The sequence below is a fragment of the Tupaia chinensis genome, unplaced genomic scaffold, assembly GCF_000334495.1.
Source record: "Tupaia chinensis unplaced genomic scaffold, TupChi_1.0 Scaffold000008_1, whole genome shotgun sequence".
Classification (NCBI taxonomy): Eukaryota; Metazoa; Chordata; class Mammalia; order Scandentia; family Tupaiidae; genus Tupaia; species Tupaia belangeri.
The window spans coordinates 1,067,545-1,082,022 of NW_006159437.1; the positions used below are offsets into that span (position 1 = coordinate 1,067,545).

The window sequence follows — 14,478 nt, forward strand, 5'->3', positions numbered from 1 at the left end:
GCTGAATGGTAGTTTCTGTTTTCTGATCTTTACTCAACCCATGTTGTTTCTCTGTTTATTCACTTATTCATGTTTATTTTTTCAGTCATTTTCCCCTAAAAAGGAATCCAATCCAAATGAGAGTATACCTGAGCTGGAAACCAAGAGATCAGTATTAGCTCTTATCTTCCGTTCTTTAGCTATATGGCTTTGAACCTCTTCATTTTCTCTTATGGCTATGATTGACTCCTGATGTTCATTTTTTCCTGTGACCCTAAGCATTATTTTGTATATATTAAGATATACTTTCCAGGGGCCAGTAGGTGGCATCGTGGTTAGGAGCACTGGACTCCCATATGGCTGACCATGTTTCGAGTCCCAGACCTGGCTGCTTTCTCTCTCTCTCACTCTGTCCCTCTCTGATCAAATTAAAACAAATAAAGTTCAATAAAATAATTCTTTTTTAAAAAAATGATATACTTTTCATTCTTCTTTTGCAACCTAAAAAAATGCCTCTCTGGGTATACACCTGGTTTCTGTGGACTCAGATCAGCAATGAATTCATATTTATCTGACATTTCAAGGGGAAAACTTTGTTATAACCTGTTCTGCTTTTCTCACCTCATCATTTTAGAAAGATGAATTTGAGAGACAGGGAATCAAATAAGAAGCTATTGGGATACTCCAGGATGATACAATGATTAAAAATTTGCCCAAAGAGACGTTAGAAGAAGGCACAGTAATCAGGACCAGTGGATGGTGTGGTGGTTAAGGCGCTAGACACTCCCACATGGCCGACCACGGTTCAAGTCCTGGACCTGGTGGCTTGCTTTCTCACTTCTGCTTTCTCTCTCTCTGTCTGGTCAAATTAAAATAAATGGATGAATAAATAAAATTAAATAAATAATTATTTTAAAAAAAATTTTTAAAAAAAGAAGGCACAGCAATCATCTATTATAGTTAGGGACTTTATTGTGTAGTTAAGAGAACATACGAAAGTGTTAGAGTTAATCATTTTCCTGAAAACACGTACGATGACATTTTCTAAAAGGAATTGCATGTTAATAATTCGGTCTTTACTAAGCAAACCTGAGGTCAATAGGTGTATCAAGATAAAGCATGTTAGCACTCTGATATCACAAATTGAACACCTGAGAGTCTGGTCACAATGTGATTCATTCCTGTGTAATCACTGTTTCCTACAGAAGGGATACACATTTGTGGCTGAAGCGTTTTCTGCTGACACATATGTAACAGCTTCCCGATGGAAACTGCGCCTCGTTGGCTCTTGCACTCCACTCCCCTGCCTGTCTCGAGAGGCTCCGTGCAACACCTTTGCCATAAAGGAGATCAGAGATTACTACATACCCAATGACAAGAAAATTTTATTCAGGTATAATTATGTCTACTATTTCTAAAATAATAATATTTTAGGATAAAAATAAATTTTATAGCAAAATCCTTAGTTTCAAATTTTAATTTCTCTTCTCTTTTGGAAACAATTTACCATGGCATGGTTATATGGTATTATATAACATCAAACCTATATGGTTGTGTGTAATGGTGATAATATCAGGTTGTCAGAAAAGTCATGACTCGTTTTTGCATAGAAAAACAGAAAAAATAAATCAGGACTTTTCCGGCAACCCAATATCTTCTTTGTCTTCATCCTATTTGACTTTCATTAAACATTCTGCATGACCCATCTTCCTTGGTTATTTTTTACCGGTTTGACTCAGTTCCTGACTAGCCTCTTCTAGGAGGTTCTCTTTATTTGCCATCTCAACTTTCTTTTCTTCTAGGAGGTTCTCTTTATTTGCCATCTCATCTTCCTATGTTCATCTTAATACTCTCCTTGAATAACCTAATTTGGATCCCACTTTCTTTCATTAATCAATTCTGTTGATTCTATTTTTCCTTTTTTATTGAGGGAGGGAAAAAGAGAGTGTGGGAGGGAGGAGAAGCAAGATTCTCTAACAGTCTCACTATTTGTGATCCTCCTTTCCCAGCCTCCTCACTGGCCAGGGTGATGGCACACACCAATGCCTAGTCTCTTACGTTGGGCTCAGAACCAAAATTCAGTCTCCCATAGGCCATGCAACAGTGCCGTCCTATGTGTGCCCTATTGATTCTAATTCTAATATGCCTGCCCTCTCTGTTCCCCTTATCCCTGTACTGCTTCAGACCTCATTATCTTTGGTCTATGAAACTGTATTTCTGGAACCCGTGACTCCATTCCATTCCCTCTGTATCCCCTCTATCATGTCTCTGTTTCTCACTGTCATTTATGTACATTCCCATCCTTCACTACCAGAGCAGTTAACTTTCTAACATACACACATTCAGATATGTGATTTTACTATTTTAAAACCTTTCATAACTTTCCCTCGACTACAGAATAAAATCCAAGCCACAAAGCATGATATTCAGCACTCTTGCCCAGGCATCCCAAACGCAGTTCCTTTTCCTGATGGAACTAAAGACCACTCATGGTGTATACGCCACACAATGTTATTTGGCTCCCACCTTTCCTCTTGTTTAGTAATTCCTTTCCACTGTCCCTCCTTTAAAAAATGGTCTACTTTCAGTGTTCTACTTGCACTTAAACCTCCAACTATAATTAGCTAGTTCTGGTCATGTTTCTACAATCATTTATTCTTCTGGGAATATGGCTTATCAAATTTTAATTGGTTAATAATACATAGCCTCTACGAGAATTAGCATTTACTGGAGGCCAGAACCATGTCTTTTCAATACAGCATCTAGCACAGTGCCAGATACATGATTGGGTTTCATTAAATATTTGTTAGTATTGGGTCATTCCATGGCCTGGTGGTTAAAGGAACTGGATCCCACATGGCTGACTGAGTAGTTCAACTCCTGACCCTAGCAGATTGAAAAATTCACTGGGTACATGTACATGTGTGCCCTAAATCCTGACAGGTTGGAGAAATGGAAGAAAAGGGATGTCTTGTGTGATCACACCCCATTAGGGGGTTGCTTTCTTCCTCTCCCTCTCTTAGCTTGCTGTCTCTCTCTGGCAAGTGCATGTACTTTCTGGCATTCACACACAGTATGTGTGTGTGTGTGTGTGTGTGTGTGTGTGTGTGTGTGTGTATATATATATATAGTATATACATATATAATACATATATTTGTTGATATTAAATGAGTTGTTAGATTACTTATCTTTGTTTTGTTTTTGGGAGAGAAAGAGTAGAGGAAGGATGAGGCATTTTTGGTAGCCCTTGCTGTTGCTATCCTTATGCCCCAGCTGGCCAGGTAGTTAGGACTACAGGCATGCACCACCACCCCTGACCTGTTAGTCCAGGGTCCAAACCTAAACCTCCTAGGTTCGGTGAATAGTAACCGACTGCTCACATCACCACAGTTGGTCTTTTCTCTTTTCTGGTTTTTGTAATCACAGTTTAACACTAGTAAAATCACCCTATAATAAAGTTTTACATTTCTGACTTTTTCCCCCCAACTTTATTCAGTTCATTCAGAAAATATTGGCTAAAAAAGTTAAGGTTACAATTTTACATGTATCAAAAGCATAGGTTTTATTTATTATGTTAAATTACAGAAACAAATTAGGTTGCAAATATTTTGCACGCCAGTCCGTCCTTTCTTGTAGGCAAAATGCTCTTTGGATGACAGATACATTAACAGATACACACTATGATGAACTATTTCAGGCAATACCAAAAAGTAAAATGGTTTTGATTTGTTTTTCTATTACACACAAAAGTTTATAATTCACAATCTTTTATCTTTCATTTTCTTTCACACTCAGCATCTGTTTCTGACCTCTTATTTAATCATATTTTGTGATAATATCATGAAGATACTTTTGAAAAGCTTTTCTCAGAGTAGTCACTCATATGAGTATAGAAAAATTTACTTAGTTATTTCTTATAAAACTTTCTCAATTCTACCTTTTCTCTAGTATTAATAGAGATTTAATAGGCATATTTTATTTTAAATAATAGAGCTTGAGGTAAGCATATTTTATTATAAATAAACCAAATATTACTTTCTGAGACTATTATATGTATGAAGGTATATGTTTTGCAATCTATGTACATATAAGTAAATTGTTTTTCAAAACAAAAGTCCTAAATCTTTCATATAAAATATGCACAAATAATAATTTATTATTTTCTGACTGATTTTTCTCTATTATTATTTTTCTTGGAAACATCTTTTTCTTTAAAAACATGCATTAATTTCTTAATGAAAAATAATCCAAATAAAATTAAATTACAGAATAATAGATTAATTTTAATACCAAGTATATTTTTTAAGTTTATATTTACTTTTATATTTTATATGTAGACAAAAATCAGAGAAGATTCTACAAGAAAATACAGTAAACTGAGGACAAGAGAAGGGGTGGAAGAGTCACTCTCAATTTCTCTTCTTGCATTAAATTTGCTTATTGACACTCAGAAAGAAAGCAAGGAAAAGAAGAAAAGGAGGAAGGAAACATACTAATAACAATTGTGATAACACATTTTTTTTTTTAGATTTTTTTTTTTTTTTTTTTCACACAGATTTTTTTTTTTTTTTTTTTTGCCATAGGGCAGTGTACTCACAAGAAAGACAGAGACAGAGAGAAAGCAAGCAAGAAATTATCCCCCTCCCCTAGGTAGGACGGCCCTACCACAATTTCCACCCCTCCATTCTTCTCTCAGAACTCTGGATATGCACACATATGTGCCTGGTGTCAGTTTCAAGCTACCAGACCTGGGACTCAAATGTAGGTCCCCCACGTGGGAGTTCAGTGCCCCAAACACTGTGCCACTTGCTAGGCCCTTGATAACATATCTTAATTCCTATGATACAAAACCAGAGTATCACATATCAGGTCATTAACAGACTAAGACATGGCATTTAACCTAATGCCTAAATTTGTCCCAGAAGCTGGTCTTAACACTCTCCCGCTGAGTGGAGGGGAAGACAAGGAAGAAACTGAGTATGTATGTATGTGAAAGCTCAGAAGTTAAAGGTCCCTGATTTTTTTCTGAGAACTAAAGACATCTGTTTTGTTTGCATATTGAGTTTCCAGGATACTGTCACAAGCCCTAAGTCTGCAGAGATTGACAGAACCCTTTCCTAAAAGTCCTAATAAAGATGAGAGAGAAATAACAAATTTTTACCATGGGGCCAGTAGAGTGCTTTGAAAACCTTTAAGAAAAGTGACTTTATCATACTGGTGTTAAAAAATTATGTCTCCAGGGACCAGCAGTGGCATAACAAGTTACGTTGCTAGATTAACTGCGGTTAAAGTCCTGGACCTGGCAGCTTAAACTCACACCCGGTGCATGCACATGCATGCCCACAATCCTGAGAGAAGAATGGAAGGGAAGGGATTGTGGTATGGCCATCCCCTCAAGGATTATTTCTTGCTTTCTATCTCTCTGTCTCTCTCATAAGCACATGTGCTCTATGGCAAAGATCTTTGAAAAAAAAAATGTCTTTAAAACATGAATCAAGAAAACACTTTAAATATAACTTCTAAGACATCACTGGAGACACACACATTATCGTGAAACTATATTTAGTCATAAATATATAAAATATGAAAAAAGCTCACTCAGGTTGAATGGACAGAAGGGGAACGTTACTGAAGGTAGGAGACCAGGTAGGAAGTCTCACAGGTGTGGAACCATGGCAACCTGAAAAGGGACAGTGCACTTTAGCACCACTGTAACAAAGGTCTATCATCTGGCAGCTTAAACAACCAAAATGTATTGTCTCATAGTTCTGGAACCTAGAAGTTTGAGATCAAGATATTGGCAGGGTTGGTTTCTACTAAGAAATGACTTTCTCCTCGCTTCTGATGGTTTGCTGGTAATCTTTGGTATTTTTCAGCTTGTAGATGTGTCACTGCCTTCATCTTCAAATGGTATTTCCCTTATGTACTTCTGTTTCCAAATTCCCTTTGTACAAGGACACCAGTCACATTGGATTAGGGTTCATCCTAACTTTTTAATTTGAAAACCTCTGAAACAATTTATCTCCAAATACAGTGACATTGTGAGACACTAAGCATTATTAGGACTTCAACATATCTTTTCTGTGGGGGGAAGAAGATGGGGAGGAGACACAGACACAATTCAGTCCATGACAGGCAGTGTGACAGTGTATCTGAAGAAAAGAGAAAGGATTTTAATATATTGAGGCAACTTGGACAGTGTTGGTTGATTGGGTCCCCTGGAGTATGACATGTTTGGAAGGTATCATTGTCTCAGAGGATGTAGAGGAGAGATGCCCATTTGCAGAGTGGCCAAGAGGAAGACAATTCTTTTTAGTAATTAAATACAGTAGGCCAGTGAAATAGCCAGGTGACACTGCAGAGTAGTTGGGCTGGAGATCTTCAAGAATTATTATTTTGTCTCTGTTCACTGACATGCCCAGAAAAGTTTGTAGAAAGAAAGTCAGATCCAGAAGAGAAAATTCTAATTCTCTGACATTTGTGGGAATGTCAACTGGAGAGAAGTCTGTAAATAGAAGCCCCTGAAATAGGAGAGAAAGTATAAGAGCTCTATGCTTGAAGGGGAAGAGTTCTTAGAGGAAGAAGAAATGAGTGTTGATTCAACTCTGATAAATTCTCCTGAGAGGTCAAGGAAGATGAGAATTGAAGTTTTTAAAGGGTAGAGACACACTGCTTGAAACCTTGCTAAGAGCAACTTCAGCATCTGGGTTGATGACAGAGTGAGCGAGTGGGTGGTGACAGGATAAGGGTGGAAGTTGCTCTCCTTAGAACACAAACTGGAGAAGAGTGAAATGTAATGAAGTCTAGACAGTAAAATGGGTTGAAGATTGGTTGTTAATTTTTTGTTTTTGTTTTTGTTTTTTTTAACCTGTTAAAGAAAAGAGAAGAATGCACGTGTACAAAAACTAATGACGAGGCAGAATAAAGAGGGAGAGATTTAAGATACAGGAGAGAGATGATACTCAGAAAAGCACATTTTTAGAGAAATTAGAAAGTTGGTAGAGTACTGAGCCTTGTAAGAAAAAAAAAATGACAAACAAAAGTGACCAATTCTTTAATTGCATTAACAGGGGAGGGGGCTGGAAAGAATGGTGGGACTGGAGATACACACAATTTTGGCAAGAGATTTCCAAAACTGGGGCCAGCAAGGAGGCATGGCAGTTAAGGCACTGGACTCCTACATGGCCAATAGCATTTTGAGTCCCATACCTAGTGACTTGAAAAATCACACAGGGCACATATTGCTTGCAGATCTATTAAGAGGTTTCAGGGCATTTTGATCTATCAAGTTGTTTACATGCATGCTTATCATATCTAAACAAGAAGTCACATTTTCTAGTTGAGATTTGAGGATAATACAAGTTACATTTTTTAACTTACCAAATTAGGATATTTTTCCAAAGTCTATCATAAGTCTAATAATGCCAGAATATTTATAGACTTTATTAGGTATATTCATTTTTTTTGAGAGGTTTTCGCTATAGGGCACGTGCGCTTGCCAGACAGACAGAGAGAGATAGAGAGAAAGTGAGAAATCACCCCCCCAGGGGGGATGGCCACGTCGCAATCCCTTCTCCTCCATTCTCCTCTCGGGATCTTGGGCACACACGCACATGCACCTGGTGTGAGTTTTAAGCCACCGGGTCTGGGACACGAACCGCGGTCGACTACGTGAGAGTCCAGAGACATAGCCATTACGCTAACTGCTGATCCCATTCACTTTTGGATTATGATAGGAATTACGCTCTTTACGGACTTGATAGAAACACCAATATTCTTGCTTATACAGATCATTTTTTTTCTTTATAGGTACTCAGTTAAAGTTACGGTAGCACATCTCATTACAGTACATGTGCGCACATCCAAACCAGACGCCTTCATCAAGCTGCAGATTCTGGAAAACGAAGAAAGTATAGTGAGCACCACTGGAAAAGGCCAAGCCATTATCCCAGCATTTTACTTCTCAGGGAGTGAAAAAGCTTTGAGCTCTCAGTGTATGTGTGCCTTTTCTTTATCTTTGTTTGTTTATACATTTTAATCTATTTATAACACTGTATGGTGATGCACGAGACAGTGAGAGAGAAACAAAAGAGCACAGCCGATAGTGTGGGGTCATGTCGCAATCCCTTTTCTCTAGCCCATCAGGATCTTGGGCACACGCACACGCACACGCATCAGGCCTGTTTCAGGTCAGCCAAGCCAGGATCTGAACTCACGCCATGTGGCATCCAGCACTGCAGTTTGGTAAGCTCCCAATAGCGCCACAGAGGCCGGGCCATTGAGTCTTTTGGAATTGGGTATTTAGATTCATAAGTAGATATTGATGCTTCCATTACATTAAGAAGTGTTTAAGATAAACTAGCAAATAACCACCTTAATTTGTAAAACTTGATGTTATAGTAAGATATTAAAGGTCATCATTACATGTATGTGTCAATTTAGGCTCTGAAAACTAGTAGGTTTGTTGTAATTGTATTTAAAACACTTTTTACCTTGCAAGGAAAAAAATGTACCTTCTTATTATATAAGTTTTCTTAATAAGTAGAAATTTTATTTAAATTTTTAACATTTCTTATATTCTCAATTTATTATTAATTTTAAATTTAAAAAAATTGCTATAGGATGCATGCACTCACTAGAGAAAGACAGAGAGTGAGGGAAAGTGAGAAATCACCAGCCTGGAGGTTGACCATGTTGCAATCCCTTCTTCTCTCATGATTTGGGCATGTATCCACATGCACTCAGCATGCCAGCTCTGGGACTTGAACTACGCAGTTGGCCATGTAGAGTTCAGCTGCTTTCACCACTATGCCACCAGTTGACCCCAATTTATTATTTTTAAAAAATATCCTATGATTAAAATGAACAGAAACTGGGACCAGCAGTTAGCATAATGGCTGTGTCGCTGAACTCCCATGTAGTCGACAGCGGCTCGAGTCCCAGACCCGGTGGCTTAAACTCATGCCGGGTACATGTGCGTGCGTGCCAAAGATTCCAAGAGGATGTTTAAATCTGCATGGATCTTTGAATATACTCTCTCTGTAAAGGCTTGTATTTCATATGATGCCTTATTGGAGAAAAAGTATCTTGTTTGTCCTGTCATTCTTTTAACTACTACTTACTATATCACAAATGGTCCTGGTATAAGTGTGACTTCAGTTCTTTTTTTTGGAGAGATTTTCGCTATAGGGCACGTGCTCTCGCCAGACTGACAGAGAGAGACATTAGAGACAGAAAGCGAGAAATCATCCCCCAGAGGTCACACTGCAGTCCCTTCTCCTCCATTCTCCTCTCGGGATCTTGGGCACACACGCACACGCGCCCGGCGTGAGTTTTAAGCCACCGGGTCCAGGACGCGAACCATGGTCGACTACGTGGGAGTCCAGTGACATAGCTATTATGCTAACTGCTGGTTCCCTAACTTCAGTTCTTTATGAATAGTGAGATAAAGTTTACATGGACAATAAAATATGCAAAGCAGTAAGAATCCTTTTGCTCAGATCCTCAGAGTAATTTTTAATCATTTTTTGCCTTTTTTTTTTCCCCTGAGAGTATTTTCCTATAGGGCGTGTGTGCTTGCCAGAAAGACAGAGAGAGATAGAGGGATAGAAAGCGAGAAATCACCTTCCAGGGGGGATGGCCACGCCGCAATCCATTCTCCTCCATTCTCCTTTCAGGATCTTGGGCATGCATGCACACACGCCTGGTGTGAGTTTAAGCCACCAGGTCCAGGACTCAAATCACGGTTGACTACATGGAAGTCCAGTGACATAGCAATGGCTACGCCAACTGCTAGGCCTAATTTTAAATAATTTAATTGAGTTTTAAAATTTAAATTCTGTTAACATTGTTTAACTTTGAAATTTAATAATTAAAAATAAATGTGATTCTAAAGTATTAAAAATATCTTTAGAATGATTTTAATCACCAGCCTGGAGGTTGACCATGTTGCAATCCCTTCTTCTCTCATGATTTGGGCATGTATCCACATGCACTCAGCATGCCAGCTCTGGGACTTGAACTACGCAGTTGGCCATGTAGAGTTCAGCTGCTTTCACCACTATGCCACCAGTTGACCCCAATTTATTATTTTTAAAAAATATCCTATGATTAAAATGAACAGAAACTGGGACCAGCAGTTAGCATAATGGCTGTGTCGCTGAACTCCCATGTAGACGACAGCGGCTCGAGTCCCAGACCCGGTGGCTTAAACTCATGCCGGGTACATGTGCGTGCGTGCCAAAGATTCCAAGAGGATGTTTAAATCTGCATGGATCTTTGAATATACTCTCTCTGTAAAGGCTTGTATTTCATATGATGCCTTATTGGAGAAAAAGTATCTTGTTTGTCCTGTCATTCTTTTAACTACTACTTACTATATCACAAATGGTCCTGGTATAAGTGTGACTTCAGTTCTTTTTTTTGGAGAGATTTTCGCTATAGGGCACGTGCTCTCGCCAGACTGACAGAGAGAGACATTAGAGACAGAAAGCGAGAAATCATCCCCCAGAGGTCACACTGCAGTCCCTTCTCCTCCATTCTCCTCTCGGGATCTTGGGCACACACGCACACGCGCCCGGCGTGAGTTTTAAGCCACTGGGTCCAGGACGCGAACCATGGTCGACTACGTGGGAGTCCAGTGACATAGCTATTATGCTAACTGCTGGTTCCCTAACTTCAGTTCTTTATGAATAGTGAGATAAAGTTTACATGGACAATAAAATATGCAAAGCAGTAAGAATCCTTTTGCTCAGATCCTCAGAGTAATTTTTAATCATTTTTTGCCTTTTTTTTTTCCCCTGAGAGTATTTTCCTATAGGGCGTGTGTGCTTGCCAGAAAGACAGAGAGAGATAGAGGGATAGAAAGCGAGAAATCACCTTCCAGGGGGGATGGCCACGCCGCAATCCATTCTCCTCCATTCTCCTTTCAGGATCTTGGGCATGCATGCACACACGCCTGGTGTGAGTTTAAGCCACCAGGTCCAGGACTCAAATCACGGTTGACTACATGGAAGTCCAGTGACATAGCAATGGCTACGCCAACTGCTAGGCCTAATTTTAAATAATTTAATTGAGTTTTAAAATTTAAATTCTGTTAACATTGTTTAACTTTGAAATTTAATAATTAAAAATAAATGTGATTCTAAAGTATTAAAAAAATCTTTAGAATGATTTTTATTTGCAAAAAAAAAAATAGATACTCCCTAGTTAAGGCTGATTTTATACTGTTTTATTAAACCTGAAAACAGTGCCCAAGTGTCATCATAGCTGAGGAATATACCTTTCCAATGTAAGAAAAGTGGAGCAGAGAAGTGAGAAAACAGCACACTGTAATGACATAATAAGGACACAAATATAATGTTTAAGGCATAGAAAATGAGAAATGCACTTGTGAGTTGGAGCTTTCAATTTCAATTTGGATGACGTTGAAACTGGGAAGCACTGATATCTTAACAAAAGAGTTTTTGGATCATGAATACAGTACATGACTCAATTAGTTTAGTCCTTAGTTTCTACCAGCGTTTTTGAAAATTTTGTCAATATCCAGATTTTATACATACTTTATAAAAGTATATTTAAGTTTTACAAGTGTTCCATTAAGACTAAAAATACATATTTCATGCCATTTAACATCTGTGTTAGTTTCCTAGCACTGCTGCAAACAGCATTTTCAGCCTTTATTCTCTCCCTGTTCTGGATGGCAGAAGTCTAAAATCAAGGGATTACTTATGTCAGACACTTTTAAAGCTCTAAGGATCTTTCTGTCCTCTTCCAGGTTTGACTGACTGCTGGAGTCCCTGGGCTTTGACAGCATAGTGGCTTATTTCTGCCATTTCACATGGCCCTCTATTTTATTATGTCCGTGTCTTCTCCTTTTCTGTCTCTTTTAAGAATATTCACTATTGAATTTGGGGCTCACTTAATTCAGGTTGACGTCATTGTGGAATCATTACGTTGATTATAACTTCGAATACCCTTTTGTCAAATAAGGTCACATTTTGGAGCATCCAGCATTTGTGTGAGCTGTGCATATATTTCTGCTGTGTTTTTCTCAAGCTATGATCATGTTCTCTGCTTCTTCATTTATCAAGTTAGTTGTGTGCTATACATCGTGTATGCTATATTGCCAAGAACCCAGATTCTGTTTTTTGTTGTTGTCGAAAGTGTAGAATTTTGTTCTGGTAGGCAGTTACTTTATTAACAGCTTAGTTTGAACCTACCAAAACTTTGCACTTTTCTAAGTCAACTGCAGAGTGACCATTCCTCCAGGGCTAAGGTAGTTCTAGTTCAAAAAACTTGGCCTTTCTTGGGTCTCAATTGAACACTATGTGTTGATTAAATCCTCTCTTCTGGTAGGTCAAAACTTCAATGCTTCTCAACATTGTGCAACTAACAGACTCTCCATTGAGCTCACACTCTCCCAGTAGTTAATGTCTGCCAGGCATTATTGAGTGTTTGCACAAATGAACTTTAGAATTTAGCTAGAGACCAGCAGATAGTGTAATGGTTACACCTCTGGACTTCCATGTAGTCAATAGCAGTTCAAGCCCTGGACCTACCAGCTTAAAACTCACACCAGGTACCCATCTGTGCATGCCCAAGATCCCGAGAGCAGACTGGAGGAGAAGAGATTGCAGTATGACCATCTCTCCTGTGGGTTGATTTCTCACTTTTTTTCTCTCTGTCTCTTTGATGAGTGCACATGCCCTATAACAAAAATATCTCTAAAAAAAATAATAAAATAGTTCAGCTAAAAACTCGAATTCCAGTCAGTGTATACCTCTAAGTGCTTTGTTGGTCAGATAATCCTCTAAGATACCTGATGCACAATATTAGTTGTCTCTGAAGTCCCAAATTCTAACTTCAGCTTCCTGAACCTGGCTGCACTGCTATCCCTTGTTGGACACTATTTCCATGGACCACAGTTGGACAAGTGCTCTTAGGCAGCAGTCGGGGGAAGTGGAGAGATCACCTTGTATGTTTCCTTTTTCTCAAGGATGGCTGAAAACAGATGCTTTATACACTCTGTCCAATTCTATCATTTCTGCGGTGGGAGAATATATCTAATTCTCATTATGCTATCATACCATGACATGTCACTCCCAATGGTATTTATCTGTTAAATATAGACGAATAAATGTAGAAATTAAAAATTAAAGTAAAAGTTTTTTGTAAGTGTGATAACATACACACAGAGTGTATGATAGGAAGCAGAGTGTCACTTTAGTATAGCTTGAGTTGCCCAAATTGAATGAGAAATACCTTGATTGTTTTATCTTCTTTTAGTAATCAGTGGTTGCTCAGAATATGTTTTCCCTTATGCAGTTCATGTGTTATTACACTAGATTTTTTTCAGATCATAATAATTCCAAGATGCCTGTGATGCTGATTTTTATCTCATTAAAACAGAAGAAATATGTATTCTTTTAGTATTTTAAAAGGGGACCTAACTAATTTAGTCAGTAATAACTGTGCGTATCACATATTTTAACTTATTATTTCTCCTTTTCAGCTAGCAAGCAAGTTCTTTCAACTCATACTGTACCCAAGAAAGAGCAAGAAGTGTACGCCAAGAAGAAAACTAACCAGGGAAGTCAGAAACCCTATAAAAATAGACCTGGAAGTGCAGTAACAGACACTGGTCTCCCTCTTTTGGAGGAAGAAATTGTCAATATGCCCACCATAGATGAAAATTCCAACACAACACAACAGGTATTTACATGAGAAAACTATTCAATTGCACTATTCCTAAAAAGCTCATGTAAAATAAAACAGTTCCCTTGCTAAAGCTATCACATGTGTAATACTTCTTATACGCAATGCCACCAGTGTACACAGGAAATAAGGAAGACATTCTTGAATAGTTTCACTGTGGCAAGATTTTTAAGCACATGACAAATTTGAATGTGAATGTATACGTAATCATTTTACATATGAGTTATAAGAGGCTACATAACTTCAAAGGTCACATATTAATAACGTTTACATATAAAAGCCATATATTAATCGAAACTGGTTTATGTGTGCTTTATGTTAAAGGGGGGAATGACAGTGCATGTATTGTAAAGCAGCAGAAGAATACATGACATAGCCATTAAAAACAAGCAAATAAAAACATCAATGCAATTGATAAGAAAAGGGTGCCAGAAAAAGGTTATTAATATGAACGTAATTGCAATGAATCTAATTTATTTTAATTTTTCAATTGAAAAGTTAAACTTTACAGTTACATGTAAATTAACTTAAATAATTTAAAGTTATGTTTAAAATAACTAACTATAGTAGTCCCAAACTGACACTGTTAAATACAGAAAGTTTAAAAGTAAAATGATAGACAGCACACACAGTGTGGGTAGAGGGTGGGAGAAGGAGGAGAATGTGAAGAAAGACATTAAGGAGAAAAGCAGAGCAGCTAGACATTCATGCGACACAGAAATGGATTATTACCTATTGATGATCAAGTATATAGTATCCCCAACTGGACTGGTGTGAAAAGT

General features: G+C 38.0%; 1 protein-coding gene and 1 long non-coding RNA gene across 3 annotated transcripts in view; one reads left to right on the forward strand and one right to left on the reverse strand.

The window, feature by feature from the left end:
* Positions 1-14,478, forward strand: part of ADGB (androglobin) — a 189,075-nt gene that overhangs the window by 138,782 nt on the left and 35,815 nt on the right. The window contains 3 exon segments of the mRNA XM_027765632.1: positions 1,185-1,372; positions 7,790-7,974; positions 13,494-13,693. Of these exon segments, the coding sequence (XP_027621433.1) occupies positions 1,185-1,372; positions 7,790-7,974; positions 13,494-13,693 (573 nt within the window).
* Positions 1-14,478, reverse strand: part of LOC102480455 (uncharacterized) — a 178,067-nt gene that overhangs the window by 17,101 nt on the left and 146,488 nt on the right. The window contains exon 4 of one of the 2 annotated variants that reach the window (XR_333179.1): positions 7,815-7,874. The exons of the other annotated variant lie outside the window; for it this stretch is intronic. This is a non-coding gene — a long non-coding RNA (uncharacterized LOC102480455). Of the gene's footprint in view, positions 1-7,814; positions 7,875-14,478 lie in introns of those variants that run through there. 2 annotated transcript variants of the gene reach the window in all.